General features: G+C 39.9%; 1 protein-coding gene across 1 annotated transcript; it reads right to left on the bottom strand.

The window, feature by feature from the left end:
• Positions 1-9,096: 9,096 nt before the first annotated feature.
• NTPCR (nucleoside-triphosphatase, cancer-related) lies at positions 9,097-18,275 on the bottom strand. The gene is made up of 5 exons (XM_007426953.4): positions 18,106-18,275; positions 15,118-15,280; positions 14,333-14,429; positions 12,503-12,712; positions 9,097-9,727 (listed from the first exon to the last, which is right to left on the bottom strand). Exons 1-5 carry the CDS (start codon positions 18,137-18,139, stop codon positions 9,659-9,661), a joined length of 573 nt encoding a protein of 190 aa, XP_007427015.1. The 5' UTR covers positions 18,140-18,275; the 3' UTR covers positions 9,097-9,658.
• Between the last annotated feature and the right edge of the window lie 3,892 nt (positions 18,276-22,167).

The raw sequence follows: 22,167 nt of genomic DNA, 5'->3' as shown, positions 1-22,167 counted from the left end.
GATTAAAATCCACACATGGTTGGAAAAAATGATAAAACAACATAAAGACTTTAAACCAGAGATATTCCTATTAGGAATTATACCTGAAACATATAGTAAAGAACTGAAATATTTGATTGTAAATGTTCTGACAGCGGCTAGAATTGTATTTGCTAAAAATTGGAAAAATGAAAAAGTACCTATGCAGGAGGAAGTCATTAAGAAAATTATGGAATGTGCAGAGATGAGTAAATTAACATTTGAAATTAGAGAGCAAGAAGATAAACAATTCTATATGATATGGGATTTGTTTTATCAATGGTTGGATGAAAAGATATAGTAATGTAATAGATCAGCAAATTATATAATAGAAACTTGACAAACTGATATAAATTACTATATATATATATATATATATAATCAATGGATAAAAATGATATAAATCCTATTATGAAAGCTGGTGTTATAGACTAGTAACAAATGAATAATAATTGATAATTGATAAATATATAAATATGTGTTAGATAGATGACATGAGATTTTATATAAATGATGAGTGAAGATTATGAAAGGATGGCACAAATGATTGGTAACTGGCTGACACACGGTTTAAAATGGAAGATGGTTTTTTTTATGCTTTTTATGTTATTGTTTGTTTGTGTTTGTTGTAAAAAATAAAAAATTTATAAAAAAAAAAAATCATTAAAACATCAACTGTCCTGTTAAAATCATACAAAACCTGAAATGTCTAAACATCAGAAAATCCAAACTTCAGATGTCATAGCATCTCTGGAAAAAGCTCCATCTTTAACTGCTTCCAGAAATGGCCAAAGTAAGGGCTACTCTAGGTTTTCATGGGATGCTATTCTTATGACTCCAGCCCAACTATTGGTTGGTTCATGTAATTACACAAGGCCATAATATCACTTGTTTGATCTGGGCTTAGCCAGTTATGTCAATCCAGCCATTTTCAGTTTATTCAATAAACCTTGATTAAAGAAACAGTGGCTTCATGGGGTGTGCATAATAAGTCATTGACTTAGTTTTCTGATGCAGACAGCCTTTTTCTTTGAAAGAATTGCTGCATTTGCCTGATTGCAGGCAGTACCTAGCCAACCTTGGCTGATCTCAAAAAAGATATACAGAGTCAGACCTTGGAGATCATCCAGAAATCCCAGTGTAAGTAAACAACAACAATCTAGAAGGATACATGGCATATCACTCTGTACTGTTGCCAAGAAAACATGGACATGTCCATGTAGTCCCTAGGAACAAAACTTGACTTGAGGGTGACTTGACTTTTACACTGGAGTTTACTTACTCTTATCCGAAAGGGTACATGGAATTTTGAAAATGGATCTGAAGTAAGAGGCATCTCAGAAAGATAAATCATGGGGACAACATGAATAAATGAAAGCAGTGTATGAAATGGGACTTCAATGAATGGTTGCCTAGCTTCAGTTTTGATGAATTACAGAACTATTTGCAACTCTTTATTGAGGTACAAGCTGTCTGAGAAAGCATTTAAAGAAGCAGAGCGCTAAATGGAATAAAAATGACAGATCACAAGATGTAGGGCACTTCTGCACAATTGGATGTCTCTCTGAAAGTTGTGCACAAAGCCAGACTTACGTGTTGCCATTAAAAACAGATAGCTGCAGCATTTGGAAAAGCAGCCCTTAAAGACACTTTGGTCATAGAAGCGAGGAAGGGGAATTCCTTAATCTCCACAGAGATTAAATGTTTCTGAATAACATTGCAAATCCCTACTGTGTAAGGCACTCCACTGTTCCATTTGCAGATGCAGAAAACAAAATCCTACGAATATTTTCTCAGGTCCCTTTGTATTGAGCAGGTGACCCTAAAGAGCCAAGATTCAACTCTTTCCTCCTATATCCAGATTCAACCTGATTCCATTACATTAGGTTTCCATGTACAAGAACTGAAATGCTGAGGTGCTTTGGTAATCCTACTGCTCTCTACACTCATGAAAGCAATGTAGAATTTCTGCAAAACTCCTAAAATATGAATTTATATAGACCAACTCACACGTCAAACATGTTAAATTCTTGAAATATTGACAAGAAAACAGTCTCCATTCCATTACGCCTTTTTGCCAAGAGCACATACTGCAATTATTTTAAGAGTTATCTTAACATTTGCCATTCAATGTATCTGTATTTGTCTTGGGCACCAGGAATGACATTCCTATCCATCGTTAATGGTGCCAAGCTATAGAAGTACACACGGTTATCCTGAAGTTAAAGGGCCAAACTTATTCTATTGCTAGTCTTATTTTCCTTTGGCTGGGTAGATGAATTATCATCCCATTATACTAGTGCAAGATATTTTCACAGTGTTTGTGCTATTGAACTAAGTGATGATTGAATACAGACAATTTAAGTGTTCCTAAATTAGTCAACAACTGCTCGCTCTGCATAGAAACACATGTGCTGTTCCTATGCAACAGAAGCCAGCAATGAAAAAAGGAAAATATTCCATTTGGTATCTATGAGCACTGAAAGTATGATTTCTCTATATTATTGGTTTTTGCTACAAGTTCCAGTGACATTTGAGATATACCTATATATTTGTATTATAGGAGTAATTTATAATTCTAGCACACATCTCATTCTCTAGGGCACAGTTTTGGTTTTTTGACTTGGAGAAATCAGTCACAAAGTTTCAATATTTTCTTATATCAGGTGAGCTGCTGAGAGTCACCAGGTTGTGGTTGAATAGTAATGCAATCAATCAGGCAACATCAGGGAGAGAGTTTCTATACCATCTGTTTTAGTTAGTTGTTTACACCTTTGACTCACTGAGACCTTTATGACCTTTAATAGACATCTGATGATGATAGTATCTGTTCAATCGTGTCCGATTCTCAGTGATTCTATGGACCAGCTCTCTCCACATTTTCCAATCTTGTACAGGTAGTCCTTACCTAACAACCACAATTGGGACAGGAGTTTTGATTGTTGAGTGAAGCGGTCATTAAGTGAGATGTCCATGTGACTGATTCACTCAACAACCGCAATCTGGGCACTCCCGGTTGCACTTGTTAAGCAATCTCCTGGGTTGTTAAGTGGATGGAGCAAAAGACTGTCTGCTGAAGGATTTCACCTCAGTGTGGAGCTGAAATCCTCCTGGCAGGCAGCGCATTGAGAGCAAAAAGTCTTCCTGCTGGACGGTTTCAGCTCCACATGGACCTGAAATCATCCTGGCAGGCAGCCCTTTTGCTCTCAAACATTCCTAAAGTCCACCGAAGGTTTGCCTTCCTCTCTGTGAATGGAGGGGAAATCCTCCTGGGGCTGGAGGAACAGAACTCAAATCTTCAGGAAACCTCTCAGCAGTGTGCAGGAATGGAGCTCCAATCCTGAAGGTTGCAGATGGCAATCACATGATCACAGGGCGCTTGGCAACTGGTTGTAAATGTGAGCTGATTGCCAAGCGCCTGATATGAGGCCATGCGGCTGCAGTGGGGGGAGAGTGGCATGATGTTTTATGACATCCAGAAGTGCTTTATGGGCCATAAAGCACTCTTTCCGAGATTGTTATAACTTTGAACCACTGTTAAACAAATGGTCGTTAAGTGAGGACTACCTGTATGGCTTCTTTCAGTTGTTTTGTGCTCTGGTTGGTGTTGACTTTGATGGTGTCTAGCCACCGTGTTTTTTGGCGGCCTCGTTTCCTTTTACCACTGACTACTCCGAGTATAACTGCCTTTTCCAGTGAGTTTGATTGCATGGCATGGCTGAAATAAGTAAGGTGGAATTTTGTGATTTTGCCTTCCAGCGATATGTCTGGTTTTATATGCTCTGGAACTTGCTTGTTTGTTATCTTTGCTGTCCAAGAAATACGCAGGAGACTTTTCCAACACCACAACTCAAATGATAAGCATCTAATCACCTGCAAAAGCCTATTTTAGCCTAGCTAACAGATAGGTTCTAACTTGAGGTTCCAGAAACCAAATTTGGAAGCCTCCTGAATACAGAGATACAGTATGCTGTATTGTTAATCTATGCCCCTTTTTCATTTAATTCAATGTATATTTCATGCCAGGAACTACCATATACTGTAGAATGCCTTAGACTGTGTGAAACTGATAAGAACTACATACTGTTGAAATAAATAGCCAAAGATTGGAAAGTAAAATTGTAATGCCTTTAAATACCTTTATAATCTGGTGCTAAATATGTGGATGTCTCCACTAGAGCTATGCATGCTTTGAAATTGATTTGGAAGTGCTCCAAATGCTATGCATTAATGCAGTATTGTACTTCTGTGCTATTCATTAAAGCAGCCCATCTTTTATTCTGTGAGCCTGAAAAAAGTTCATGGAGAAAATCTATCTATGTGGTCACTAGGAGTCAAAAAAGAGACAAAAGATCAGAAGATCACCTCACCAGCAATTAATCACCAGCAATCATCACCAAGATAAGCAAAGGTTACCACCAGGCACACAATCAAGCAGCAAACATATGCTAATCAAGGAATTACCAGAGGAGCAAAACAAAACCCCTACCCCCACCAGCACTGGCAAGGCAGGCCACAGCACATAAATGGAGAGCAAACCCCATCCCATTTTAGCACTGAAGATGTTACCTAGCCGGGTAATGAAACATTTGCAAGAAAAGAACCAAGCTCAGAGAACCCCAAGGACTCCACAGTCAAAAATGATTTGACGACACATAATCAATCTGAAAAAAGTTGTGGCTGCTTCGAGGAGTTGACTCCTTAAAGCTAACGTGACTCTTAAAGCAGCCATCACTTTTGTTCCAGGTTTATACATAAGCCTGAAAAAAGATGGGGGTTATTGAAAAGTACAACAATGCCACTGTTTGTGCTCCAGCAAGGCCCAAGGCAATTCTTCCAAATAATTTTTTAAGTGCGTGCATCTACAAATCATATGTGAAAGGGAGAGGATGAAAAGGTTGATTATAAAATGCTGGAAAACATGCAGTGGAGGATTTCTGTGACATGGAAGAATTCATAATTCTGAAAGCAAATGGTATAGAAGCGACAAAAGAGAAAGGGACTATATTAAAGCACAATTGATTTTTCAGTATATTAAATAGCATTTCAAGGGCCTTGCTAAAAGTTCACATTACAAGTAATCCTTGCTTAACAACTGTCCTGTTTAATGGCCATTCGAAGTTACAACAGCACTGAATAAATTTACAACCAGTCTTCACACTTATGACCATTGCAGTGTCCCTGCAGTCATGTGATTGAGATTCAGGCGCTTTGCAGCTGGCAGTTGTTTATGACCATCACAGCATCCCACAGTCACATGATCGCCATTAGTGTGCTTCACAGCCAGCTTCCGACAAGCAGGGTCAATGGAGAAGCCAGCAGTGAAATCGCAAGTCATGGTCATGTGATGTCTCACTTAATGACTGTGGGTAACTTGCTTCATGACTGCAGTGGAAGTGAGGTCGTAAGTCTGTTGTGTCCCCATGATGTCTCGCTTAACAACAACAGGTGAGTTGCTTAACAACTGGTGGAAGTGAGGTTGTAAGTCTGTCATGGTCACATGATGTCTTGCTTAATTACCACTTCATTTAGCAGAGGAGTTGCTGGTCCCAGTTGTGGTTGTTAAGCAAGGACTACTTGTACTCAAAGTAATGACACCTGTTAGGAATGTAAGCAGGGCTTGCCAGACAGGCTGACTCTTACAATACACGTTTGCCCAAGGGAGGGTGGCTTCTCATGCCATGCCATCAATACACATCCCCGCAAGAGAGAGAGGCATGCCCTGGGTCACATACAGACCAAGGTTACCTCAGGCTTTCCTGCCGGAGATTGAAAAAAGCCCTTCATGGCATGGGTCCAGGTTATCTGAGGGATCATCTCTGTCCAATTACATCTGCCCACCCCATCAGGTCTGGCAGAGAAGGCATGCTGTGGGTCCCATCTGTCAGGGAATTACATTTACCGCATCCCAGGAGGTGTACCATCTCTGCCATGGCACCCACCTTATGGAATCTTCTCCCCCTGGAAATGAGGTTAGTTCCATCCCTCTTACATTCTGCAAGTCCCTCAAGACCTGCTTACGATATCAGGCCTGGGGGTCCCAGGGCACTGGAGAGATTTTGTGATGGCTCCCTTACTGTGGTGAATATCATCCTCTCTTGTTTTGTGTGCTTTTTATAGTTTTATAGTCTTTAATTATGACTGCTTTATATGTATTTATTGGTTTTCTTTTTTATTGAGTGTTGTACGCTGCCCAGAGTCACTTTTTTGTGAGATGGGTGGCTATACAAATATGATAAATAAAATAAAATAAAAAACATTGTTTTAAAACTCCACAGAACTCCAGGAGGAAATGGTGAACCAAGCTGGAAAATGGGCTACAATTATTCCCCATGGCCTCTCATTAAAGCTTGGAACCTATGAGAAGTGGTAAAAATCCAGAAAGGAAACCAGGGAATCTTTTGCTTCAAAACCTCTGCTGCTTCTATGGAAAGCAATAAATTTATGGCCATGAATTGCATTATTATTGTTGCTGCTGCTGCTTGTTGTAAATCTACTGTCTCTAGGAAATTGTATGTAAATTCAGCCTTTATCCACTTTTCATGCTAGGTGTGAGGATATAATATGGTCCTTAATCTATTCTCATAATTTATAATATGAATTGGAATCTTGGCAAACCTGTTGTCTGAGATCAAGATGGAAAAGATTCATTTGTAGCAGACCAGCGCCATCTTGTGGTCTGTGCAGGACATAATCTTTTACTTTGGAATTTTTTAAAAAATTCATTTGAAAACAACTGTTTTACCTGAACTGGACTCTGTAATTTATCTTCAGCACTGAGTTTGCATGTTAAAACTTAGAGAGGGCTTTTATGTTTTATGTTTATTTTATAACTTGTAAGATCGGTATATCTCCCAAGGAAGGGCTGAATCCCCTAGCCACATATCTACAGATTATACAGATAGGAAGTAGAATTATAGAAAGTAGATACTGATAGAGAAAACTCTTAATGATTTGCTGCCATCCTATGACTGGATGATTTTTTTATAGTCTAGATATGGAGTGCCTAACTATTCAGAAATTCAAACATTTCAAATACAGTATTCCACTCTTCAAATAATATAATGACTATATAAAACCAGACCCAACAGAATCTGAGCAAAAACACCCTTCTTTTGGACACTTTTTATCTTGAATGATATGTTGATTCTTAGAGTTATACAGGAAGCCAGGTATAAAATACTCTATTAAAATTAATAGGTGTAATGTAACAGTAATTAGGAGCCTTGCAGATACATCATAGGGTTGGGGATACCTGCTCCCCAGCTGTGTTTCTTGCATAACGGAGCTTTTGATCCTTCTCAAATATAGATAAGCTATTTAGTCCCATCAGACCATAAGATTGAGAAATCTGCTTATTAAACCTCACCATAAAACAATATAGGCATCTTAATAATCCAGTTTCTCCCTTCCTTATGTTTGAGAGGCATGTTTTGTTGGGATGATGGTATCATCATTAGATGCCCTCCATATGCTACATGGAACAGCTGCACTGCAGAAAATAGCTTACTGAGCCAATAGCAAGAAAGGATGCTCAACAGAACCAAGTCACAGCCCTACAAGGCATTTTTATGACAGCTGGGCCACTTGTACTGAGCATGAACACTTTTCTTCTTATATAAGAGGATGAGAGAGAACAGACTCACGAACTAAGAGCTTTCTGACATTTCCTTTACGATATAGGGACTTAGAAACTCTTTTGTCCTCTTGATAGGCAAACTCCAGAATAATTGCAATAAGGTAGTTGCTACCACTATAGCCAGACATTTTCCCCCACAGTCACCAAAAAATTCAATGTGCTTGGTTGGTCAGAAAGTCAGGCAATAGCCTCCAATGGCTTTCTCTTCCTTTTCTCCATATGGGGCCCAGAGTCATTTTTTTTAGATTATTGGACAGTTGAGAGGCTCCTGCCTGATAAGCTGGAGACTGAGAAAGGGAGCAATCTTTTCATGTGTGTTCTCTATGTTGTTTATAGCATGTATATATTTTGCCTGGGGACTTAATTTCTGTATGCATGTTTATGAAAGCTTCTCCAGATTTCTTTCAGTGAAATGAGTATTTGGTTGGGTTCAGTGGGGTAAAATAGATTTTCTTTGCCAAGCTACTTCCCTTTTGTGACTATGCAGCTCCCCACAGCAGACATTTGCAGTGGTGCGAACAGAAGTTCTCACATTTCCAAATATTCAGAGTTCAAAAAGGTTTAGGGATCTCAGCTGTAGCCTCATGGAAGAAAAAATTCACCTAATGGATTTTTTTTATCGTAGACTAACCACATCTGCTATCTAAATAAATAGCTTTGAAAACAATGTGAGATTCTACATTCCTTTGACCAAGGAATGCTTTAATTGAACATATGTTACATTTCACATACCAAAAGAAAAGCGGCTGCATATCTTTACATTTTTTGGCTGGCGCCAAAAAAAACATTGCAGCATATGAAAACATGTGCACCTGGCTGGGAATTTAGCTTTCATGATATGCAAAACTGATTAAATGGTAAACACTTTGCCTGAACACCATTCAGAGGTCTTGTGGGATGCATGTTGTGTCACAGTAATTTATAGCTTCTTTATTAACCGGAAAAGGTGCAAAAGAAACAAAAAATGTTAAGCGTTACTCAACACAGCAATATAACTTGGTGCATCAAATGTCAAATTGAATTAGAGAAATGAAAATTATTCATCAGGGAAATACGTTCCATATAGAAATATGTATCTAGATAATATTTGATAAATGTTTAGAAAATAAGAGTTGATGAACAAACGAACAAACAAACAAATAAATAAGTATTAAAGGGATTTTGGAAAATTTGATTTTACCAACACCATAAAATCATTTTTTTAAACACAACCCAAAAATAGCCCTAGAAAGATACACGTAAGTCTTTTGTTTCTAGTCATCGTTTCCTTTTACTTTCACAAGTAAGTCAAGCTGACTGATCCAATGTTTGATTCCTGATATCCCAGAAGAAGAGGGAAAGGTCTCAAATGCCAGTGAAAAGTGTTTTTGTTTTTTAAATTGTGTAACTGCTAATTAAAATGCTTTAGCTATGCTCTTGACAAATTTCTGAAAAAGCTCTTGAGTTTTGCGAAGTAAAGAAAATTTCACAGGCATTTGAGACATCTTCCCCTCTTTTTTTCTAGTTTTCCATGCCTGCCCTCTTTATTTATGGTATTCCTGAAAAATGTTTCATATGCAATGGTATGTACTGTATAGACCTTGGGTGAGTGAAAGAGGGAGGAGGAGGGGATGTTAAGAGTCTGGCAAGTCCTTACACCATGGGAAAGCCATCCTTCTACGATGCAGTGCTATAAGTGAAAAAGTATCTGATCAGTGATAGACTGATCCACAGCAGTGGATTTCACTGTTTATATTAATTAAAATGAGGTATCATTCAATTCAGAGCCTGGATTCTCAGTATTATGATGAAGCTAATCATTATATTGGTGAATATGTATTATGTATGTGCATGTGTATTTATTTTCCTGAACAAATTAATTCTGATATAGAAACCAACCTCAGACAACAAATGTGAAACAAGAACACTTACACCAGCATATTCAAAGTCAATTAAGCTCTAGATATTAATGAAAATAACATTAAACTGTAAACAGCAGAAGAGATGTGATGGGAAGACATCTCATTTTAGGCAGTTCTCCACAGCTGTCACAACTTCTTGCAAAATGTTATCTCTATTCGCCTTCGTAATCTAGAATTAAAAAAAAAAGAGAATTCACATAAAAAATAGGGATTAATATTAGTTTTCATTTATTAAAAGTAGCCAAAATACAAGGCTTAGAAAGTAGAGACATTTGTGGAGACTTTTTTGTACATCCCAACTTAGCACTACAAAAAACTAAGAACTGGCAAATTATCAGTTAGTTGTTGTTGTTGCTGTTTTTAATTATAGTACATAGCAGTGTTTCTCAACCTTGGCAACTTTAAGACCTGTGGACTTCAACTCCCAGAATCCCCAGCCAGCAAGGGAATTCTGGGAGTTGAAGTCCACAGGTCTTAAAGTTGCCAAGGTTGAGAAACACTGCTTTATAGGAACCCCCTCACTCTATTTCCGTATTAGGAGAGAGCATTCCTTTGGACTCTGCTTCTTTCCTCAAATTACTTGATTTGCTTTCTACTGACAAAGAACACATGGAGGTTAAGTAGATTGTACACAGTACTGCAGATGTGAAAATATGCAGACAGATGCAGGGGGTATAGTTAGCATATCACCAAAATAGCAAAAGTATACAAGATTTATACACTGGATGTCACGCTTCTAGTATAAAAACAGGGCCCTGAAAAGGACTTGTCCCCCCACCCCCCAAAAAAATTCTTTCCAGAGAGCTAAGCAATCTGTAGACAAGATATTTAGATACGCTGAAGGGAATAACTGCCAGTATTTCAAGAATGCTGGAGCTAAATTAGCAGGAGTTAAATTAGACAAATGGGGGAGGAAACAACATGAGGGGGGAAGGAAAAATCAGCTTGCAGAATCACTCAGGGGATTGTTCTGTGGGGTGCCTGAAAAAGAGAAGGAATGAGGCGGAAAAAAAAGAAATAGGACTAAAAATCTATAGTCCTTGAAGCTTGTATCAAAATAAATTGACCTAAATGAATCAAGAACATCTTGGGCATTTTCCTGCATTGATTTTATGTCTGGTACCTCTGGTTTGATGAGATTTCATTTAAAAGGATGCGACACATTATTCTAGGTGCTAGAAACAAAGAAACATGAGACTGACTTAAGTTGACCAAGAGTGAAAATGGCTCACAACATAAAAAAGCACCAAGAAATAATATCGCAAAAAGTTATAAAACTGAACATGCCATCAAAACCTAAAAAACTTCAGTTGCTAAGGTCTGGTGCTGGCTGCAATCAGCATTTTCCCCCTATCTCTTGGGAAAAGACTCAAAAAAGAGCTAAAGAAATGAATTCTTTACTAGGACTGTTTCAAAAATGATTTGAAACAAGTGCCTTGGACACTGCAAAGGGTGGGCACAGCACCCTTCTAGGCACAGCACTCTTCTGCCTGACCCTAAAAAGAGGTGTCACTACTTTGAAAGTAAACTTGAATACTCAACTAAAGACTCGAGCCTGGGGAAAAAAAGGTGTTGTTACTTTAACGAACAACAGGGAGGCACTGTGCTCCTGCTCAGTCCAAACCACGTCTTTTGAACCACTTTCAAAGCACACCCAGGCCTATTCATTACACTTTTATCTTCTCCTCCAATAGGGAAGGTTCTCAATAACCAGCAGTCAGGCTGCAGACAGATTCTCCAGGGCACACACAGAGTCATATGCAAGCTTTGTAAATGTAATTCATTAACTACGTAACATAGTTAAAAGTTCACAAGACTAAGCAATGTTACAAAATATTAAATTCACTATCTTTACCTCAGGTGCAATTCAGATAAATGTGGGGCAAGACAACCTGATTTCTGTCAAAGCCACTGGAATGGCCACTGAGGTCAGGGATTGTTCTGTTTTGTATTTTCCAGATATGTGAAATCTAATCATATGGTTTTAACGTTGCAACTGAATTCCCATTGTTAGTAGTGTTAATACTGCAAACAACAGTGCATAAGACAGTGACATATTTATGCATAATACCCATTATTAGCATTAGGTTTTACCACTATTACTGTTAGAGTATTAGCTATAATAGAACAGTTGTAATATTCCTTTTGCTAAAATGTCTCCATATTCTCCATAATTTTTATTTATTTTTTATTTTATTTATTCGTCAAATTTGTCACCGCCCATCTTGTGAAACGACTCTGGGTGGTTTACAACAAGATAAAAATTCATTAAAATACAACATAAAAACAATCCTAAAAATAAATAAATTCCAGTAAGATAGAAAATTGGCAAGTAATTCCAGGGAGCATCATCATGGGGCTAACCACCCCCAGGGGCGGGTAGAGCCCATATCACCTGATGCACACTGACCGAGCCAGGTCTTTAAATCTTTTCGGGAGGGCAGTGCACTTATAATAATGCACTTGTTTTCCCTCTCCTGAGCTTGTCATGATACACATTAGGAAACTCCTGTGACTACTGCTGTTTATCTTGGAAACTTCTGAAATCACATCTTACAGTAATACATTTAGAAGCATCTCACAGAAAAAAGTTATTTGTAGGCTGCTTGGAGGTTTTAGAAATGGAGTGGCATATAAGCTGAACGAACAAATGAATCTATTTGTAGCCATTTAAAACAAACACACATTTTGACTTCTTTGTAAAGGGGAAGTGAGTGGGATGTACTTTAAACTTCATATCTGAAGTGCAGCTGAAACCCCAAGCTTAAGGGTTAAAAGACATGCACCATGGAATCAATTTTATTTCCAGTACAAGGATGCCCCAGTGAACACCTGTTTCTTCAAAGAAAATGCAACTTTGTCCCAAACAAATGCTCCATAAGATGTCACACCATCCTATGCCAATAAAAACCAGACTTTCTTAGTGGATCTGTCAATGACTTACACTGAAGAGTTTCACCTCCTTTCTATTTCTGATCTCTTCCACAAGTCTCAAAGGCTTTCCCTTAGGCACTGGGATTGTTCCAAGTATCACAGTTCCCGATTCATTCAACATTTGTTGGACATCTTGAATAAATGTCTGGCTGAAGAGCTCCATTTTACCAATCTCATCAATTATGCAGACTTTTTTCATTGCACGGCTGCCAAAATCAGCCTACAAGGAAAATATATATAGGATAAAAACACTCAACAACAAAGTACAAAATATTTTTACATTACTTAAATCACAGTTCTATACCAGGGATACACTCTCTGATGCCCTCCTGATCTTTGGGCTTCAGTTCAGAGGCAGCAGGGTAAACAGCAAATGTCACTGAGAGCTGCAGGACAAAACATGTGAAGGGCATCAGGTTATCTATTCTGCCTTTAGAATAAAAATAATTCAGTTTCAAGATAATTGTTTCTTACAAAAATATTTGACATTGTCATACATTTTGATAGACCACCAGCTAGTAAAAAGGTCCATACAATGGCCAAGCTGCATATTCAATATTTACACTTGCCTCTGTGTCTGGGATGGGGTATGCGTGCTCTCTGTATGTTACTGAACCACGCTCCTTGCAGCTCTACTGACTATGGACATTGGTAAGGAATTTTTGGAGGAGCTGTTCTTCAACATCTGGAGGGTCACAGGTTCCCCACTCTGATCTATGGAAGCATCCAGTATTTTTAAAAAAACCATGAGAACAGACATCAGTTGGTTTTATGTCTAGCTGCCCTGTTCCCCAGCATATGAGTTTCCCCTTTCTATATGTAGAGCTAAAGTTGGCAAAAACTGTTAGCACAACTGTTAAAAGATAAGAAAAGGGAATGTAAACAACAACATAGTCCTGAAAAAGGAGGAAGCATGAGAAAAAGGCTCAAAATAACTTGGCTTTGATTCTGTACGGTATAAGACAGGGCAGAGGGAAATTTTACCGGGCTTCCAAAATTCTGTTATTATACCCTACAACAATAAAGTAGAGTTCCAGTAGTTCCTGCGGTATCTGTTTCCTGACCTGGCCTGTCTTGAAGGGCTGACACTCTAAGTCAAAGTCTACTACATGCTGTGCTCAAATCCCAGTGACCTTATGAACACAACCTTGTTTTCTTTGCGACAAGACAGAAATGTTTGTCACTGCCATTTTCTGGGACTTTTTTCAATTTCTCAGTTTAGAACACTTCTGTAGAATTTCTGGTGGTTTCCCACCCAAATATGGACCAGATCCAACCCTACTTTGCTTTTCAAGAACAGCCATCATCTAGGTGCTGTTACCTGGCTGGAGTCAAATTCTTAGATATTATCAAGAGATGTTCACAACTGAGGTTCAAATAATTTGGAGGTAGTCTGAGCTACATTTAAAGCATGTATTCATGGTAAGACAATAGACTATGTAACTGAAGTACTATTTACTGAACATTTGGAAACCTACATTGGAAACTTCATCTGCTAAGGGCCATACAGGTACTTGTTCCTTTTTCATATTTTACTTATGAGACTACTTTGCTATGTCTCTTGTATTACCATGAGAGATGCAAAGAAATGAACATTTTCATTTAAAAAGTCTTTAAATTCATGATCACAAAATTCTTCTGTCGGTGAATAAATATCCACAAAAGTGTGAAATGAAAACTTCCAAGATACAATATGCTATTTAAAGAATGAGTATGATCACACTGTTTTGAGAGACCCACCACTTTTTACATGAGCATTTAAAGCCCCATAAAATACAGCCTATGCATTTTCATGAAAACTCGTACACCAAAAAACAAACAGTTCTACTATGTAACTTACATTTCTCAACAAAGGAAGAGCCAACTGTTCAAATGAAGCTAGATCTACAACATACTGGCCAACACGATATTCATGCCTTGCTGCTGAATGACCAGAGCTACATGAAGAAAACATATACAGCCAAATATTTACCTGATCAACTATAACAAATAGTAGAAATATAATATGAGCAAACCAAAAGCCACATATGTTTCAGCACATAGCAATGAACTTCAGGATAAAAACATATAGTAAAATAATGTGGATATGTTTACATGCATGGTTTCAATTATATAGTATTACAGCCTCCAGTCTGGTTTGCCATGCCCCTCCTCCTTCTAATGTTCCCTCACCTTTCCTAGGTGCTCCAAAACAGCCACAAAATGCAGCTTGAAGGAACAAATAGTATTCAGAGACATATTGGCCTTGAGGTGATAGACCAGAGTGGGAGACTGGCCACTGTCCTTTCAAATGTTGTAGAAATGCAGCATAACTTTTAAATGGGACTATTTTGCTAATTTCTTCACCCCATTAGCACTGTACATTATGATGGGGATGGTGCTGAACATGCCCCTCCCAGTCACAAATCACAACAGCTTATTCAGTTATATGCTGTTTTCTTACCACTTAAAACCAACATGCCTACACATTAGACTAATAGTCACCACATGACAACTTTACAATCTCATTTGTCATTTCATAGATTTCTGGTCTTTGTGTGTGTAAAGCACAATGGCCTCAAAAAAGCATTCCACAGAGGATTTTTAAAAATGAGTGCCAGAAAATATATTTTAAAACTTCAGTACCCAACTCTAGACAAAATTCCTCTTCTTCCATTCAGAGTGACAACATCAAACCCTATTCTCCGGCCACCTTCTCTCACTTCCTCTGTGTAAAATCCATCAATGGGGAGACCAGATGATTTTAAAATTTCAGCAGCTTTCCGTATCAGTGTTGTTTTTCCAATTCCTACAGCAAAAATAATCTTTGTTAAGCTTCACTTTTAATACTACTCATTACTAAAACAAAGTAAATATTACTTTAGGACTGTTTGATTCCTTGTTTCTACCTATTACAATGCGGACTTCATATTGTAAATCTTTGTGCTCTCCTATCATGCTAGAAATATGTGCCCCATTCACATAACACAGTTAACTGTGTTGGGAGCAATATGTCATGTGATCAGGAAAACTGGGCCAACTGACCCAACCACTTAATTCTAAGAGGGTAGATCATTGTCCTTAACAGCCCTTGAGCTATTGTCCAAACAGCTTACTGGGGAGTGAGTCAATCCTTTCTCCACTTGAAGTACAGACACTGCAAAAATGGGGTCTCTACAGACATTCCTTCTCTGGAGCTAGTTTGGTTTCTACCTCCCCACCCAGCCATACTATGTGTGTGCGTGAAAAACAGCAGAGGTACAGTATATGGAGGTGTCACTGCAATTTCTCCCTCTGGCAAAAAAAAAAAGGAACTAGGAAAGGAAGTGAAAGCCACCAACTGGAAAGAGACAACATCACTCAGTCATCCTGACTTGTGTGCTATCAGTCCACAGAGATGAGTGAATTGGTCATAGAAAGGGATCAGGTATATCATACAAAGACAGTCATAGGGTAGGAAGATCCAGCTAGCTCTCTCCTCTCAAAATTATGTATCTCATTTTTCTGAAATTCTACCACTCCCTTCACTAGCTTCCTAACCTCTCCTGGATCTTAAGCAAACATCTTCCTCTTATCTCAAAGCCTCCAAAGGTTAAGCCATCTTTATCTCTCTGTTATACATAAATCCCAATACTTCCAATACTGTGATCTTTGTTCATGATATTCTACAACTCTCAAGTCTCTCTGGAATGCCTCCACTAATTTTCTCTGGCTGGTTCTAATCAGGGCTACCAGATCTGCTCTGCAAAACTCCAGATCACCAGTTGATTACAGCAAAGAACTGGAGTTTTCTGTATCTTTTTGCTGCCATCTGGCAGGCCAGATCTGCAAACCCTAGTTCTTACTACCTGATTGTTCTTCAGAATATCTCCATGGGCCTTGTCCTTTGTTCCCTCTAAATCCCTCCTCAAAACTCACCTTTTTCGGGAAGTAGAAGACCCTTCTAGTCCCTTTATCTTAATCCCTAACTCTACCCAGACTTGATTTGATTCTTTATCAGCCAGAGTGTGCCAGACAATTCCAGGCAGCAGGCTTAAAGAGAACCTCAGCTTCAGATAGCAACTTCTCCATGCAGGAATGTGGGGTGGGAGCAATCTTTCCCCACCTGTCAACTCAGAAAAAAGCACTTTTCATCTGCAGCTGTATAGAGAACAGCAAAGTTGTGTTTGTTGTTCTGCAAATGCTGCTCTCACCCCTTGCTTTTCCCAAGGAGAAAATATGCAGGATAGTTAGAGCAGAGTTCACATTTGAGGCCCTGCAGGTACAGTGGGCCAGATTAGGGCTGTAGCCTTGGAGATTCAAAACCCCTAATTTATAGGAGCCAAGCAAACGTATGTATAATTGGAGTAATTATATCCTCTTTCCTGCTTATTCATAGATATATCTTGTTTTATTCCTTTCCTATTTATTTGAGTTCTATCCTACCTTTTTTCCAGGAACTCAAAGCAGTTTATAAAGGGACTCTCCCTCTATTTCATTGCTACAACAACCTTGTGAGGTAATGGGGGTGGGTGGGTGGGGAGAATAGCTATCCCAAACTCCTCTAGTGAAGATGAATTTGAACACAGGCCTCCTCAGACCTAGTCCAACACCTTAACTACTTTGTCAAACTGTACCTGTTTCAGGTTACAAGATACTCAGATTAGGGACTTGCACATGAATAAATATACAAGATGGTGGCAGATCCTATAGTACTGGAGGGGGGGGGAGCATTCCTCCTTTGCATCCATGGAGGGTGTATAGATAATACTGGGAACTGGAGATCCACTGTCACATTTGAGCTTCTCTGCAAGCAGGGAACTGAGTTATACTGAAGAGAAATCCACTGCCATTTTGGGAAGGCATTCCCATGTATCAGTTTCTGAAGGCCAGCAACAGAAATACAAGAACATCTGCTGGAGAATTTTGTGACTGCTGTCTCTGTCAAGACCTTCTCCAGAAGTAATTAATGAGGGATTTCATCTTAATTTCCACGTCCTACGGGACACTACCCAATAAAAGCTTGTACTCATTCATATAATCTCCACTCTACCCCAAGCCAAGTTACTGTCATCCTTATAATCCTATCAATATGTAAACGACTGTTTTTATACCTCTTAATTTAAAACTTTCAGGAATCTATTCCAGCAACAACTGACCTGCAATAACTAATAGCAAATCGCCATGCAAGTAGGACTGAACAGAAGCAGTTCTAATACGGCCTAGTGGGCCCACCAGGTAAATTAACATTCACTCAAAAATAAGCTCCACTGTGTTTCCGCCGGTGGGCACACCTCACGGCCTTATCTACAAAGGGGCTCGGAACTGGCGTGGCTCGCTGTCGCATAGGCAAAGGCTAAACTGATCCTCCAAAGCACGTTCACTCGGAAGAAAGCCTCTCCCCGCGCTAGCCCGGAAATAGGACGTTGCGAAAGCGAGATAGGATCTGCAAGCGCGTCTTGCAGGCTGTTCCCGGGACGCTCGACTCGCTCCTGCACGAGACCTCGCTGGCCGCGCGCCGAAGCAAAGGCCGCTTTCCTTGCGGCCGGGGAAGGCCTCGTTCTCTCCCTGCTCCGCCCGCTCGCTCTTCCCTCCTGGAGGCCGTGAGCTTGTCCGCTATCTCCTGCCTTCTCGCTTGGCGGAGAGGGGAGTTACCTGGGGGTCCCGTGAGGAAAACGTGCGTGGCCATGTTGGTCAGGAGCCACAGAGAGCCCGTGCGCGGGGCGGGGGAGAGATCGCGGCCCCGAGCCTTTCTCTCTTCCTCCAGCCGCTTGGGGGCGGGGAAAAAAAGCCGTGGTGCATCTGGCTTTTGTGGCCAGCCTTTCTGCTCTTTCCTTTTGCAGCCCTTTCCCGCTCCTTGAGAGCAGTTTTCTGGAGGACGAAGCGCCCTGCACGCTTCACCGGGGCGTAAATTCTGTTGGGACTGACTTCAGCGCAGGGGCGCAGAGTTGTGCGGGCTACGCAAGGCCGTTTGAGTCGGGGTCGCTGCTCCGAATGGAGTAATTGCAGTGTGTGGGTACGACGGGAAGTGAAGCCTCCTGCCAGTTTCTCTTTTGGGGAAAACTCACCCAGTGCGGCCAAACTGGGTGGCCGACTGAGCTGGATGCTTTCCCCATCCTGCTTCCTCTTGATAATCGGCAACTTCTCTCGTTGTCAGCCATATCCCGCTGCCCGCCTTAAGTATTTTGTAGTCCAGCACTTTTGATGGTCAATCTTGGTAGGGCGCTTCAAATGGCAATAGGGCAGCCTCGTTACAATATTTCAACATATTTATTTTCTCCCCTTTTTGGGGGGGATGCAGTGTTTGTGATTTAACATAAATGGTGTTACGTGCATAGAAATTGGACTAAGTGAACCAAGTTCCAATGTACAGTATACCCAATCCCGAAATTCATGTGGGCTAGCTACTGGGGTGCATTTTATCTGAAAGGGAGTCAATTGAATGGCAGTTCAGGGCATTGGAAATAAGACAGCAATGGTGTCAAATGGGGGATCAGTGGAAAAACTCAGAACTAAATAAGAAACAAGGGAAATAAAAAATACAATATTCTCCTTGGGTGGAAAGTTAGTGCCAAACAATCCTTTTTGAAAAGAGCAAGACAAGTAAAGTCTCCTTCATGGATGGATCCAAGTAGTTTTCCTGGCAACAATATGGAAATGAGTTGCCACTGCTTTTTGGGTACAGGTAGTTCTTGTTTAGCGACCACAATTGGGACCAGCAACTTGGTCATTAAGCAAAGCGTTCACTAAATGGAACCGCAACTGTGCTTATGATCTTACTTAAGCTTTCCTTTGCTTTACAGACCTGCGAAGGTCATGAATGTGGGCACTGGTCGCAACGTTACTTTTTCATCACCATCATAACTGCGAATGGTCGCTGTATGAGGAAGTTGCTAAATGAGGACTACGTCTATATTTTTTCCATTTCTCAATGTAGCCAACATCTCTGGCATTCCCTGGTGGTCTGCCATCCAAATAAAAGCCTGGCCTAGCTGTGATTTCTTCGTAAATCCAGACAAAGTCAGCAAGTGCTATCATCTGTAGCAGCGGTTCTCACACATTTTGGTCTCAGGACCACTTTACATTCTTAAAAATGATTGAAGACCTCAAAGAGCTTTGGTTTATGGGAGTTATACCTATTGAAATTTACTGTATTAGAAATTAAAACAGAGAGATTTAAAAATATTTGATGTAGACCCCCTGAAAGCGTTTCTGGCTGGTGCACAAAAGAAGGCCAGTGCAAAAGAAGGTGGCCCGAAAGAAGACCCCTGCTACTAATCATGCATGGCACGGCAGGCGTGGCGGCAGGCAGGGCCGGGCAGTGGGTAGGCAGCCGGCCAAAAGGGCAGAGATGGGGAGATAGGTGGATGGGGGGAGTTTGAGTGAAGGCAGTCCCTTACCTTCTTCCAAGAATGGTTTGGATCTGGGTGTTTCTGGGGCATCCTTTGGAAGCGCTCTTTGTAATTTTTAATTGTGCTGAAAGTTCCTTTGGGAGTAGTAGTCAGTCTATGACTGATGGAGATGTATATTTAAAACTCAGATTGCATTTGTACAATTTCTTTATTTGATGAGTACACTGTATTTTAATGTTTTGTTTGAAATTTGAGGTATAGCTCATTAGCTCATTCTAGCAAATTGTCAAGCAAGAGGAATTTTATATATCCTACAAGTGTCTTTTAAATTCTGGATGAATTTCTAGACCTTTGGTTTAAATAAAGGAAATCAATTAAAGACCAGTTTCCAAATCAGTGGCTGAGAAAAGAGGTCATTTGATATATACTAGTATTATACTAAGATAGGAAGGAGAGCAGGCAAACAGTAATATTTTGTAGCCTCTGCCTTTAATTGGTTTCAGTGGCTAACACTGAAAGAAACGTTATTATAAACCAAAGCTCTCAGCCTAGAGATACTCAAAATTGAAGGGGAAAAAGAAGCAGTGTTTCTGAAGCATTTATTTTTATTATATATGGACCTACCCAGAGCTTTTAAGAGGCCCAGATGGCAATCTGAATTTTTTATATTTTCTAAAAGCATCATGAGGGATTTTTAAAAAAATAGTATAATTCAATATTAACATCTAGTACATTCTCGTTTTTTAAAACATTCCTGTCCATAAGTATATTTTTTTCCTTCATACATGCTCAAATACCAAAGGAGGAAACATATTAGCTGGAAAGGTCTAGGCTGGATAATGCATGTTTGAAAAGAGGAAAAAAAGGGAGGGTGAAGGAAGTGCGGCTCTTAAGTGGCAGAAGTCTTGCTGTTGCAGAATATGTGTAACTCTACAGTACTGTAAAGTTGGGAATCAGAGAAATCTGATGCAAACTGGTAAGGATTTGCCGTGAGAAGCAAGAAAGTTAACTTGAGTGTTTAGGATCTGGCTGTGCAGGTCTATACCCGGAAGGAGTTTGAAATAGAGGAAACAGACTCTTCAGATGTTAAGGTAAATAGATTGTGGAAACTCAAAGGGTCTTAGCAAACATGAAGCCTGCCAAGAAATCAGAATTTTGGGCTCTGGAAGTGAGAGGGGGATTGTCCAGAAGAGTAGAGAAGGCAGAAACAAGGCTCAGAATTTGGGAAGGGGTATAAAAAGCTGCAGGAGCAAGGCGTTTGGTGTAGAGACAGACTTGATTCAAACAGGCAGAGGGAGAGAAGTGGGACTGGCTGAAGGCAGCAGTTAGAAAGAGGAGAAGGAAAAGGAAGTAGCTGGCTTAAGGAAGTAAAGGGAGTAAGAGCCAAAGCTTTAAAGCAAGGGACCAATAGAAAGACTACTAATGAGTAAGAAGGAAAAGACTTGTTCAGCAGCATTCTGCCCTTCTGGCATGGGTGGGTGGATGGGAGTTGGATTGTTTGACAATATGTTGTGTTTTTGAAATGTATTGCACCTTTAAAGACATTGCTCAAGGCAGAGATTCATTTCCATTGGTTCCATAGCTTCTGTCATTCACAATCCCTCTTGTACCAGTGTAATACTGTTTGCCCATCTGTATGGTTATTGGTTCTGAATACAAGCAGTAAAGTGAAGTTGTTCTTGTCTATTCATAACTCTGGTGATTCGTATTTTTCTTAATGGAGTTGGGAGGGAAGGATGAAGTTGCCCTTTTTTAGAATTCCTCTGCTGGCTGAAGTGTTGGCAGAAGGCTTGTTCAAAGCGATTTGGACAGAAGCTGAAGGGATTCCACTGAGAAAAACGCCTTCTTGAACTCAGAATTAGCTCCCGTGTTAAAATAGAAGCTTTAAACGAGCAACATGTGTACCTACCCCAGGGTATGCTTTCTCTCTATACAGCAAGCTAGGGGTAGTCTACCTGCTGCTATCTTTCCTGTGCCTTTGCTGTGTGTAGGTGGAGTGGGCGCAGGAACCACCCCCAGTGTGCTAGGAGTATTGTGGTCCATGCAGGATAGTGTCAACACCACATTGGGGGATGTGTGTGGTATGTGTGTGATGTGGACCAGGTGGGTGGTGGATTAGGATGTGCGTACCAAGCCAGAATGGGTGTGTGGCATTTTCATTGCATAGCAAATGCTCCAGCCAACTCAGTGCTTTCTAATTCTTCATATTTCAAGTCATATGTTCTTACTTCTGTCACATCATATAGAACTGTAACCTTTTTTATCAGATTTAAAGGGTTGATGTTGTATAACAGATTTTAGTACACAGGCAGCAGCATATAATACTTTTCTACAATCACTCTCACTTTTGCTACAAACATTATCT

This window comes from Python bivittatus, unplaced genomic scaffold (assembly GCF_059951505.1).
Source record: "Python bivittatus isolate LINGU-HERP-01145 unplaced genomic scaffold, Pbiv_v1 ctg000020_np1212, whole genome shotgun sequence".
NCBI lineage: Eukaryota > Metazoa > Chordata > Lepidosauria > Squamata > Pythonidae > Python > Python bivittatus.
The sequence above is the reverse complement of the archived record's forward strand: the minus strand, read 5'-3'. Positions and strand labels throughout refer to the sequence as shown.